The following is a 13,305-nucleotide window of genomic DNA, read 5'->3' on the forward strand; positions in this document are numbered from 1 at the left end:
TATGATGGCATCAGAGCATTTCACCACATCGTCAAAATTGTGCCGCAGTGTGTTGGCGGGCGGCCTCAGCGACTACTCAGCGCGTCCTTAACGTCGACTCAATCAACCTGTCTAAACAGTCGACAGCACTAGTCGGGAGTTCTGTGTTAGAAGTTTTTGGAGTTATTTCTCCGGGAAGTAACCAGTAAATACCCTTGGTAACAACTTGTTCATCCATTGAATTAGAATTTTGCTCTACTTTTATCACGTAGCAGGCATTTATAAGATCATGAGGCATTGTGTGTTGGGTAGTTGTAGGGCCTGGTAGAAAATGGTGGGGGATACCGCCATTGTTGCTTCTGAATAGAACCTTCCCCCCTCCCCCTCCAAGGTGTCGACATTGGCGTTACTGGCCGACATTACGCCTTGGCAAACCTGGGAATCTCCAAATGGTATGAATGTATATTAGTTGCACCACCATTGCGCCAGATATGAATATAGGCAACTCAGAAAAAAAATGCTCTTCTGAGTAATTTCATTAGCGGCTAATTAGTTGGGGCTCATTTGTCTGATTATCACGGCCAAGGTGGAAACAAAAGCATGTCAAGTCTCTTAGAAATCTTATCATGCTTATTGACCGAAATCCCGGTGCCAATATTAGGTTAATCAAGTCGCTGTGAGGACGCAGCTCATTTTGCCAGGACGGCTTGCTGGAAAATTGACTGGCGGCTGGTGATATACTGATAACTGTTATATCACCCAAACTCTCACAAAACAAAACCTACTCCTGTTTTACACATCTATCGATAGTGAATCTGGCTCTAAAAATAAACCACGATTATGAGTCAAAACATCCATGAATATAAAAAAACTCCACCTGACTTCCCAATAAAGGATGCTTATAGAAGAGTAAAGGATCGATGGACAATCGAATACTATAAAGGCTGGAGGCGATCAATGAGATGATTTTCTCTCTGGTGCCACCCCACCCATTTTTTAACCACGATCGATGCGGATCATGTTCACAGACGTCATAATACTATGGTGGTGTGCTATTGGAGCATGCAGTGATCATAGTGATGGAGTTGTAGCAGGCATTTTGATTGTGATTTGATAAAAATAGTAATAATAATGATTGACTCAAGTATATAGCGTGTCAATTCATATATTTCATATATATGACGTGCCATGTGTCGTAAACAAGTGTTTTTTGTCGCATGCAATCGTGATCACATGTTACAGTGACAAAACTTGCCTAGGAAATGTTTAAGCCTTTGTCTTCACCATTTCTAATAAATAAATGTCATATTTTTAGCTCACCTCTTAGCAGAGGTGAGCTTATCCCATACCGTGGCGTCCGTCGTCCGTCGTCGTCGTCGTCGTCGTCGTCGTCGTCCGTCGTCGTCCGTCGTCCGTTAGCAGGGCACGTTTCGTAACTGTTAGAGCTATTGAGTTGAAACTTGGTACACATGTACCCTTATGTAATGACACCTTGGAGACCAAGTTTCGGTCCGATTCGTTTCATGGTTTGGCCACCAGGGGGCCAAACGTTAAAAGTGAAAATATGCAATATCTCCCTTAATAGTAGTCGGGAAATTTTGAAAAAAATATGGTAGGTACTTCTAGCAAAGGTGCATCATATATCCTCAGGGTTTTTGATTTGACCTCCTTTTCAAGGTCACAGAGGTCAAATGGTGTAAATTGGCCATTAGGATGTAACGATGGCACGTTTCTAAACTGCAATGACTATTGATACCAAATTTGGTACACATTTACCCCTTAGTCAGGTGATCTCAGGGACCGAAGTTTGGTCCAATATGATTCACCACTTGACCACCAGGTGGCAAAATCCAAAAACCTTAAAAATGTGATTATTCCTTAACTTCTTGCCCGATTGCCACCAATTTGATATCATGGGTACATCTAACCACCATACAGTATATGTCACACAGGTTTTTAATTTGACCTTCTTGTCAAGGTCACAGAGGTCAAATGGCGTAAATTCGCCGTCAGGCCATAACTATGGCACGTTTCTTAACTGCAATGACTATTGATCACAAATTAAGTACACATGTACCCCTTGGTCAGGTGATCGCAGGTACCGAAGTTTGGTGCGATCTGATTTGCCGTTTGGCCTCCAGGGAGGGGGCCAAATCCTAAATTCTTCAAAATGCCATTATTTCTAGTAATGACTTGCCCGATTGGCACCAATTTTATATCATAGGTACATCTAATTCTAACAACCATTCAATGTGTCACCCGGGTCTTCTTTGATTTGACCTACTTTTCAAGGTCACATAGGTCGAATGTACTGTAAATTGGCCATTTTGGGGAAATTGTAATTGCTTGGACCTACATCAAACCTAACACTACATGACACAATACCATGCTCTTTATCCATCTTTCCTCCACATGAGGTGAGCACAATGGCCCTGGCCATTTCATTTCCTCGATGAAATGGAATCACATTCATGTAGTGGAAGATTAAAAAGATTGGAAAAACTGTCTGGATCTTGTTGCATGTGCATTTCGTGTAAAAATTGTACCAAATTAACTCAGGAGGGGTATGGAATTTGTAGTTGCATCATGGCATTACCGTATTTTCCGGCATATGACCCGCGGCTTTTTGCCCTCAAACAGGCCCAAAAAGTGGGGGTGCGGGTAATACAAAGGTGCGGGTCTTGCGTGGATTCTGAGAGGGATAAGCCCCAACCCCAAAGAAAAAAAAGGGGACCAAACTGGTTACTTGATAAGGATTTATGTCCATCATTTTCGCATTGTTTTCAACCAATATTTCCGCCATGATCGCATAGTTTGTGATGTCTCCGCTAGGGAAAATAGTTACGGCCATGCTGGAATTGATCCATTTTGTGTCATTCAAACTTACCTATGGAACACTTTTGCATGTTACTCCATTTGGGCTCAAACACAAGAGTATCCCTTTAATTTTCTAAAGGGAGAACTGAGTTAACAGCTCGGCCGCCAGGCGGCGCCCTGACCGATCCCGCGAGATCGCGCCGATCTCATGCCGCCATATTCAGTCTTTACTCTTGTGCTTCTACGAAGCACATCGTTTTTTCAAAGCTGCCGTGAATTCGATTTAAAACCAAATTCAACCAGCCAAGTCTAGACGATTTTTGGGTTCATTCACCTACGGAGTAGACCGCCAAACTTATCTTGGCATTAGTATTGTCCAGTCTATTTAATTATAGACATTTTCTTAGCTAGCTTAGTCGACCCGGCTCCATTATTTTGATCTTGGTAGGGTAGAGTTAAGTAGGCTATTCTCCGCTCTATTGTAATGAACAAGACTCAGATCCATTGCAATAGTGTTTAATTCAAGTAGGCATGTTTTCCTTTCCATTAATTATTGCGTCCTTTCTGGCCTACTTGGGGTTCCCAGTGTTTTTATTGTCATTGGTACCATTTTTTATATGGCGTACCCCTCCGACGGCATCCTTTGTCTCACCACAAAGGAATGCGTCTGGTGGCGGGAAACGGGCCGCGAAGACGCCTAAACCCTCTTCCGGTTCCGTTTCCGGGCATATAACCCGGAGGTCTAGCAAACCTCCCGCCACCACCCCTTCCGTCAGCCGAGTTCCGGTTCCGGCCGCGGCTGCGAAGGATGCGGGATCTGACATTATTAATGTCTGTGGTCCCAAGGGAGACTTACATCCAATAAGTCTCCAAGGGTTTAATATACCCCGGACCTCAGGGAACCTTCCGGTTCCCCTGTCGTCCGCTCCCCCGAGTACAAGCCCTTTGTACCCGCGGGAGCACCCTGCTTCCGGTCCGCCGATTGCAGTTCCGGTTACTGACGCGGGTTCCCGTTTTTCAGTAACCGAAGACTCTACTGGGGGTTTTTCTCAGTCTTTACTGCGAAATAACCCCAGTCCTCACGGACACAGTAGAGTAGGGCCGGACCTTATAACGCCACCTCCGAAACGCCATGCGTCTTCGGTAACAGCGTTTCCGCCCTCCGTACCTCCTTCTAAAAGGGCTTCCGGTAGCTCCATACCGGCGAAGGAGTTACGGGCATTTCCGGTTTCGGACTTCGTCCTACCGGAAATGCAGGCACCTTCCTACGTTGGCCAACCTCTTGGGTGGAACCAACCGGAAGTGCCACCCCCTCCTCGTAGCAGAGGCGTCGTTCCCATGGAACGAGCTACGCAGAGAGGACATCTGAACTCTAGTTCAGAATATGGGCAACTTCCGCTTCCGGAAGACCCATTCGCCCGCACATACGGCTTCCAGGGTTCGCTTATGCGCTCACCCTCGCCTCAACCGCCCGTCGTTGAGAGAAGCCGCACGTCGGGTCCGGAACCCGAGTCGGGACAGCAACTGTCCCAGCTCATCCAGATGGTAGCAGGTCTTTCTGATAGACTCAGCCATCTGGAGCAGGGTTCCGGTTCCTCTGGTGCGCCTGGTCCCATCGGATACCCACCATCCGACTCCTCTATTTTAGAGGAATTTTCTGAGAACGAGAGTTCTCAGCCAGGCTACCGCTCCCCCAATCAGGAGGAGCTGTCACCAGAGGAGGCCAGTATCCTGTCGGATATGAGGACACTCAGATCCTTGATCAGAGCGTACCTCCCGCAGGATCTGTGCCCTACCCCGCCGGAACTGCCAGCCTTGTCAACACCGACCTTTTCACTCTGGGGACAGGAAGTGGATCCCAATCCACAGGTTTCTCAAGGCTCCACTCGGGCACTTGAATTCCTTCCTCCCTCCCCGTCGGTGTTAGCAGTCTCTGAACTTTTGGAGCGTACAATCAGAGACTCACAAGGCGCCCACCAACGTACTTCCATCCCTGTCCTTCCGGCAGTCGGACCGGAAGCTTGGTGTAAACCGGGGAAGTTGTTCACGGCACAACTTCCTCCCGTTAGGCAGTACCGCGCTGACTATTATCGAGTCAGCTCGGCCGGCTGTCCAGCTGCAGCATCGACTTCCATATTAAAGGACGATGTACAGCTGGACCAACTCGTGCCTAGGGTGACCTCCTCCTCGGCTTACCGAGACCTTAGAGCACAAGAGGGTCTGGCCAAAAACACGTTAGCGGTGCTCTCCTACGCAGAGCACACTAACCTGGCCCTAGCCAGATCCCTAAAAGATAATGAGTCACTATCTGATGACACAAAATCGCTTGTGACATCCTTGTCACATTCGATTAGGCACGCTATTGCGCTGTCCGCCAAGACCGCAGCAAATAGCGTCCTACTCCGTAGAGACGCCGCACTGGGCTCTCTCAATGTCATCAGATCCCTCCAGCTGGAAGGGGCCTTAAGAACCGCTCCTATGGACGGTTCTTTCCTGTTCGCAGATTCTGTGCAAGAGGCGGCTCAAGCACAGAAAGATTGGGACAAATTATATGCCCCCACTGCGACACAGAGGGCCAAGACCTCTCTACCTAACGCTAGAAAGATAGAGAGGCCCCAGCAGGCATCGGGTTCAATCCCGTACGCCAGGCAGGTCCTGCCTAGGCCTACCCCGCCTAGTCAGCCTGCTCCTGCTGGATCCTTCCGACGGGAAGCGGAGGGTCGCCGGACTGGAAAGAGGAAAAATACTTCCTCTAACCAGGGTGGATCCGGTCCGACTAAGCACTCCTTTCGCCCAAGGGGTGCTGGCCGGAAGAGGTGACTCCCCCCTCCTTTCTCCTCCCGGACGCAAAAAGGAGCCGACTCCGGTAGTCGGGGGCCGTCTGCAAAAATTTGCAGACATTTGGGACGATTGGTGCCCAAAGGGGTCCCCAGTCCCAAACATGTTGAGGTACGGAGTGAAACTAGATTTCAACCGTACCCCCCCGACTACCATATATCCAACCCCAGTTCAGCCACCGAAGGACCCAGTCAAGGCCTCTGCCCTCCAAGCAGAGGTCGCGACATTACTGGAGAAGCAAGCTATCCAGGTCCTTCAAGATCCATGCTCCCCCGGCTTTTACAGCCACGTTTTCTTGGTTCCCAAGAAAGCAGGGACATGGAGGCTGATCATAGACCTTTCCAGGTTAAACACCTTCTTGAATGTTCCTCATTTCAAGATGGAAACCACCAGGTCTATAGCAACGGCGATACAGCCCAACGATTGGGCGGTATCGATGGATTTAATGGATGCGTACTTACATGTACCGATCCATCCAGACTATCAACACTTCCTTCGATTCCATTACGAAGGAAAGACGTATCAATTCAGGGCCCTGCCGTTCGGTCTGGCATCGGCACCCCTAATTTTTACGATGATAGTCACAGCCTTCGTCGCTCCCTTTCACGTGATGGGGTTCAAGCTCCATCACTACCTAGACGATTGGCCACTCCGTTGCAAATCGCGGGAACTACTACTGCAACAACTTCAGGTTCTAAAGCAAAAAGTAGTTTCCGCAGGTTGGATTATCAACGAAACAAAGTCAGAATTCATACCATCCCAAGACTTCGTTTACGTTGGAGTTCGGTTCCTTACGGCCATAGGGAAAATGCTGCCCCCCCTAGACAGGATAAAGAAAATTCTTCATCTCGTCGCAGAATTCAGAGGAAGGACTCAAGCTCCCGCAAGGCGATGCTTGAGCCTTTTGGGACTTCTGAATTCGGCAGCAGACCAAATCCCCCTTGGCCGTCTATATATGCGTCCCATCCAGATGTTTCTAATGTCTCTATGGAAACCCCACAGGGACCCATTAGACAAGTTGGTATTGATACCTCAATACCTACTCAAGAACGTCTGGAACTTCTGGGAGTCGGAGACTCGTCTCCAAAGCGGTGTAGATCTTGCTCCACCGCCCCCAGAAGTGTCCCTGTTCACAGATGCTTCCCTACTAGGGTGGGGAGCACATCTGAACAACGGGGACATGTCCATAAGAGGTCTATGGACAAGGGAGGAGACCATTCTTCCAATAAATATATTGGAAATGAAGGCTGTCCTTCTTGCCGTGAGGGCTCTTTCCCTTCGCCTGAAGAATCGGAGAGTAACCCTGTTCTCCGACAATTCTACAGTAGTAGCATATGTCAGGAGACAGGGAGGCACAAAGTCCGGCATTCTTTGCCAGCTAACTTGGGAGCTTTACCATCTTTGTGCCGACCTTGGAGTATCGATATGTGCCAGACACATACCGGGCAATCGCAACATCCTTGCCGACGCCCTGTCCCGTCAGAACAAGCTAGTTCAGACAGAGTGGACACTCCATCAGGAGATTGTAGACGACCTTTGTCGCCTTTGGCAATCTCCGAAGGTAGATCTGTTCGCCACCAGGCTGAACAATCGCCTTCCCATCTATTACTCTCCACTTCCGGACGAAGAGGCCCTGGAAGTCGACAGCCTTACAGCCTCTTGGGTCGGGCTGAACGCATATGCGTTTCCACCCCTCCCTCTCATCCAACCAGTCCTGAACAAGATCTTGACCAGCCATCCGGTGAGAATAACTCTCATCGCACCTTGCTGGCCAAATCAGGCCTGGTTCCCAGCCTTGCTGGAGCTCCTGATAGATCACCCCAGGAGTCTTCCTACTTGGAAGCACCTCCTGTGGCACCCCCTGGGGAGATGCTACCACCAGAACCCTGGATTTTTCAAGTTTCACGCCTGGAACTTATCCAGTTGCATCTCCACCAGAGAGGCTTTTCGGACATCGCTGTCAAGCGCATGTCCGCACCTCAAAGGGGGTCTACCCTTGATGTGTATCAAGGAAAGTGGTCTACCTTCACTTCCTGGTGCAGGGAGAACGGAGTTAATCCGATCTCTCCCTCTATATACAGATTAGTTGATTTCCTTATTGAATTATTCACGGAAAGACAACTATCTGTCACGGCTATAAAAGGGTACAAGTCCGCCATCGCTTCTACCCTCCGTGTTTTAAGCACCTGGGATCTTCGTTGGGAGGACCAAATAACCCCTCTTTTCAGAGGAATGTTATTAGAGCGTCCTAGACCGGTTCACAACACCCCTAAATGGGACCTTTCTGTTGTCCTTAAGGTGCTCATGAGGCATCCTTTTGAACCCATGTCTATTTCATCCATGAAATATCTGACACTCAAAACGGTCTTTCTAGTAGCCTTGGCTACCGCCCAACGGAGATCAGAGCTCCATGCACTTTCTTTTAAGAAGCTGGCTTTTAGAGAGGGAGGGGAGGTTATCCTGGCTTTTATACCAGGATTTCTGGCGAAGAACCAGGGACCGGCCGCCTCTCGGCCCCCGGTTACTATTCCCTCTCTGTCAGGAACGATCTCTTATGATCTTCCTGACAGAACTTTATGTCCCGTCAGGGCCCTAAAGTTCTACATAAATAGGACAAAACCTCCCGGTATCCGCCAGGGGAGAGAGCGTTTGTTTTTGTCCTATAAGGAGGGAAATAAACGAGAGATAGCGGCCGCCACTATTTCAAGGTGGATTGTGGAGACTATTCGTCTTTCCTACAACACCTTGAAGACTTCCTCTGATCTTCGTGCGCTAGCTAACATCTCAGCGCACGAAGTTAGAGCACTAGCCACCTCCTGGGCTAACTACCGAGGAGTTGCTCTTCAAGAAGTCGTTTCCGCTGCATGTTGGAGTAATCACTCCACATTCTCTCGTTTCTACCTACGAGACGTTTCTTCCCTCGTAGATGGCATGCACACAATCGGCCCGATTGTGTCTGCGGGGCATGTTGTTTGATCCTGGCTAGATCAAAAAAGGGGGGGGGAAGCCCGATTGAAGAGTCAAACGCGCATCTTGCGCCATTTTTGATATGCCCTATCTTCAACATCCAGGCAACCCCTAGTAGACTAGAAAGGACGCAATTTCTTATTGTTGTTTAGCAATAATTCATTCTACACCCTTCAACATGCCTTACTTGCTCTAAGCTCTGTTGCCGGAAAGAAGATGGTTTTATTACGCAATTCTAGCGCTTTCCGGAGAATGGGTCTATTACTCTCTATAATATGATTGTAATACCGAGATCAAAATACCGGTCCTCCGGGTTCTCCCCATTTCTTTCCCCTGGCGGTCCTCCTTAGCTAATATGCCGGTGGTGCCTCCTGGATGGAACAACAGCTCAGCCTTAGGTAAGTCCTCGTTTCCCACCTCCAATAGGTTGCTGGGATTCGATGCAAAAGTGTTCCATAGGTAAGTTTGAATGACACAAAATGCCCATTTCCTTACAAGAAATGGCCATTTTGTTAGTTCATACTTACCTATGGAACACGGCCCTCCCGCCGTCCCCACAAACGGGACATACTCTTTATTAACGCTCAAGAGTAAAGACTAAATATGGCGGCATGAGATCGGCGCGATCTCGCGGGATCGGTCAGGGCGCCGCCTGGCGGCCGAGCTGTTAACTCAGTTCTCCCTTTAGAAAATTAAAGGGATACTCTTGTGTTTGAGCCCAAATGGAGTAACATGCAAAAGTGTTCCATAGGTAAGTATGAACTAACAAAATGGCCATTTCTTGTAAGGAAATGGGCACTTTGGTTAACAATTAAAAAAAACATGGCGGTTCTAGGATGTCAACATCAATGAATGGCTTACTATTTTTGGAGAATGCGGGTCTTGGAGCAGTGCGGGTCATAATCAGGTGCGGGTCTTGCGTGGCTTTAGGTAATGGTCAAAGGGGGTGCGGGTCATAGGGCAGTGCGGGGGATAATCCGGAAAATACGGTATTTGCCTTTCAAATTTTGATACAGTATTGAGACTTTTGATTGCCATAAGGATGCTTCTCTATCCCCCTTGTTGACTTCCATCCCACTGTCAATTTCAGATCATTCTCATGTAGACCAAAGGTTTTTTCCTCACCCAGGGGAAATAAGGATTTGTCCTATTATTCCCCACATCTACTCTTTCCAAAAAGGTTATAGGTTAAGGTCAAAGAGCATAAAAATCTACGGATGACTAGGCAAGGAATAGATAGATATTCTATTTATGTGTTTGACTTTGTACGGACTTGTGCTATTCCTGGCATCCTGGACGGTTTTGTCGATTTCTTCGTTTCATCCTTTGTTGCTTTCTGCATTGAGCATCATCAAGTCAACATTGCGGAAAGAATGCATCCGAGAGTGGCCTCAAGAATCTGCAAAATATTATTGTCGTATCATTGTCCATAATGTGGAGGTGTCCTGATGAAAGAGATTCTCAGGAAAGTGCTTCCTAAAAGTATATGGATTTGTCCTTCTTGTCATCTTCCTTCCAAAGGCCACCCACGGTTTGCTCCTCTTTGCTGGTGAAGTGTAAGGTGGAACTAGAGAGTTGTTGTGTTCTTGCTTTAAAGGCTTTAACATTGTTCTACCCACGGTTTGCACCTCCTTGCTGGTAAAGTATGAGGTGGAATAGTAATCCTGCAGAGAGTCGAGTTGGCTTCTTGTTGTCATGGGAAACTAGAGTTTGAGAAAGCCCCCTCATCTCTTGCAGATTGCATTGTGCCTTTGTAAGGTTTCCATTCTTATAGCCTCTAAAACTGTCTCCTCTTACTCACAACAATGTTGTTGACCATTCATGATCAACAGAAGCGATTACGCACATATCATTCAATTGCTATCGTAAATACAAGCAGGACTTGTTTTCCATTTCGTTATCTGCCTTATTGTGTGCGGAGTATTTTGCAATCATATCGACTTATATAAATATGAGTATTCTTGATATCATATCTGATATCAGCAAGCAATGTTCCACTATAAAATCCACAGACAGAATTGAAGGAAAACTATTTCGTAATTTCTTGGCATTGGGATATGTCCTTTTAGTTTCAGCTAATCGTCAGTGTTTTCCCATTGATTTTCGAGTTTGGTATAAAGGTGGCATTCTGGATTGGCCCTCGGTGTGGATTATTGTTCAAGAAATTGAAGCGAATTCGATTTCTTTATTTCCGACAGCGATTAGAGTTGTGATGTTGTCCCAGGGGGTAAGAATACATATTGTATAAAATGCTTTGTGTCAATTTGTTACTGTTAGTGATAGACTATTATAAGGCCTATTTATCGACAAGTCTTTTGTTCCGTTTGCGGATGTTGCCTGTAGCTAGTAAGATGCTTTGGGTCTTCCACGCTATATGATGAAATATTTCCAGGCCTTTCAATTACATGCTAGCAATAGCATCTTAAAAAGAGTGTGCCCAACTTTTGGCCCGACTGAAACATTAATACTAAGTGTTTATTTTCATGTATGATACTAACAGGATATTCGTTACATTTTAGAGTATTATTGTAGTGACAAATGCCTGAGGGCTGTATTTGATAGGATTTCGTATGTCTGTGTATTGTGAACACTTCATACAACACTGATATAAGTACGAAGTTTCATGTCACCTTAACTTGAGTTGGATGTGTGAAGTATTTTCTTTATACAATGCACCGTCATTTCTGGCAGCTATGATGATCTCTGCTTAAAGTTGGTGTCAACCTATCTTGGCTGCAAAGTCTGTACATTGATATACTACTTCGTAAACAAATCTGCATCTCACTTGAGAAAACCTGATTGAAATGAACTTAAGTATATCACTATATCATTGGCTGTGTCCATTTGTTAAAATTTGTTATCATGTACTCAGTGAACTTGTGATTTAAACCCATATTCAGGAAGTGTCATTATAGAACACTTACAGTGAATGGCTTCTTTGAAAGAAGTTCTCCGACTCTGTGTAGGTGGTGATCATTGGTGATGTCACACCGGTATTCCACATTAGGGGGTTCATGTACCGCGCAAATTCCTCAATCCTTTCTTTGATTCCTCTGTACATTTTCTCACGCAGAATTCCTTTGCAAGGTGTGGCACATTTTGTTGCAATTTCTGTGTTGTGTTGTGGAGTCCTGGGCTTCGTTGGGAAGCATAAGATTCCGTATGGTATCAAATGGACCATTTAGTAAAATCTACAATGCATGCGTTCACTGCTGAATCTGTCTTTCAGAATCTCCACCCACAAAACTCTCGATGCCACATATCCACTAACCAAATCAACTTCATTATCTCATATCTAACCATACGCCCTGATTTCTCTTTCCAGGTGAACTAATCTGTCTTGACTAGAAGAAGACGACCAACCAAAGCAATGAATATGATGAACATGAACGGGGTAGGTTGAAACGCGAGCTAAATCGGCATGCGTCTTATTCACTTGCGAGCTCAGCTGTGTTGTACGACTCAGATTTGTCCTTTTATTTGCGCTTTGGTTATTTTCTTGGTCCCTTTCTGTCTACTGATGAGTAATTAGGAATATTAGCTTACAATTAAGTATTGAAGGAGAGGTCTTGTGTAATTGAATATTCATAACGCAACATATACATGATGTAGAAGATTCTATGTGAATTTTTAGTCGCTTTGCAGATAGGTGTCACTGTGGTAGAATTTACTTTTACTCCATGTGAATGCATTTGATCTCAGCAATGGTTAAGATTGATGTTCCCTTTACCCTGCTACAGTTCGATTATTGTAGCATTCACTGTTGTGATTTTGCCCTACGTGTCTCCCGCTGACGTTCTCACCGACTTATGTCCTCTTTAAAAATCTTGGTTCCTGAGCAGAAAATGTCAATGTGAAAGTTTCATCCTTGTTATTTCAAAGTGAAAGTGTCATCATCATCAGGGACAGAGCTTCTAAAATAGTCGGTAGTCTTGAACAACCTATGTGCCAGGGAAGCATTAATGACCTGTTGTTGACTCTTACATACATGAGGTTGTGCCTTTCTGACACATGATAGACCTGTCCAAACTCTTTTATGACACATGGTTGTGATTTTAATGACGGGCAACTGTCCCTGCTAAATGACAAGTGGTTTTCCAGTGCTTCAACTATGGTTGACCTTAGTTGTGACACATGTTGTCCCTGTAATGTCAAGAATCACCAGATTATCATGCATTTGACGTCCCCAAATCTCATTTATTTGACAGGCAATTTATGACCGGAGTCCCACCCTTGAAGTAAGCTTTGTTTGAAAATCAATCACCAGGCCACCAACGCACCAACATTTTGATTTGAAAAAACCTAGTCACCTATGGCAACACCAGTCATCCTTTGAATTCCCAGATTCTGCCGATTTTGGTTATTTTAACTCAAAATATGTTATTTGATTGTTTCCGTTTAACTAATTCTAACATTATGTGTTACTGGTGATTGATGTGTTTCGACCATAACTGTCTTCTTGCCTTTACTGATACTCTGTTGAGGACTGATAAAAATGTGCCGGTTTGCCACCTGAGCTAGCTATTTGCTATAAAAAATGTGCCCGCAATGGCAAACTGCGGCAGTTCCCTGCTGTACTGGAATCAGACCTTCAGTGTTGGTGAATATGAGACAATCATATTTTATCAAATATTGAAAATCTCGATGTTACTGCTGCCATTATGGATGATATGAATCAAACGATAACGATAACTTTCTTGGTGG

General features: G+C 45.8%; 1 protein-coding gene across 11 annotated transcripts in view; it reads left to right on the forward strand.

Moving 5' to 3' along the window:
• Positions 1-13,305, forward strand: part of LOC135489775 (nuclear hormone receptor HR96-like) — a 104,406-nt gene that overhangs the window by 67,065 nt on the left and 24,036 nt on the right. For all 11 annotated transcript variants that reach the window (XM_064775293.1, XM_064775303.1, XM_064775302.1 and 8 more), the window contains one exon: positions 11,927-11,995. In XM_064775293.1, coding sequence (XP_064631363.1) covers positions 11,972-11,995 — 24 coding nt within the window. In that variant the 5' untranslated portion in view covers positions 11,927-11,971. The remainder of the gene's footprint in view (positions 1-11,926; positions 11,996-13,305) is intronic.

This window comes from Lineus longissimus, chromosome 6, assembly GCF_910592395.1.
Source record: "Lineus longissimus chromosome 6, tnLinLong1.2, whole genome shotgun sequence".
Taxonomy (NCBI): domain Eukaryota; kingdom Metazoa; phylum Nemertea; class Pilidiophora; order Heteronemertea; family Lineidae; genus Lineus; species Lineus longissimus.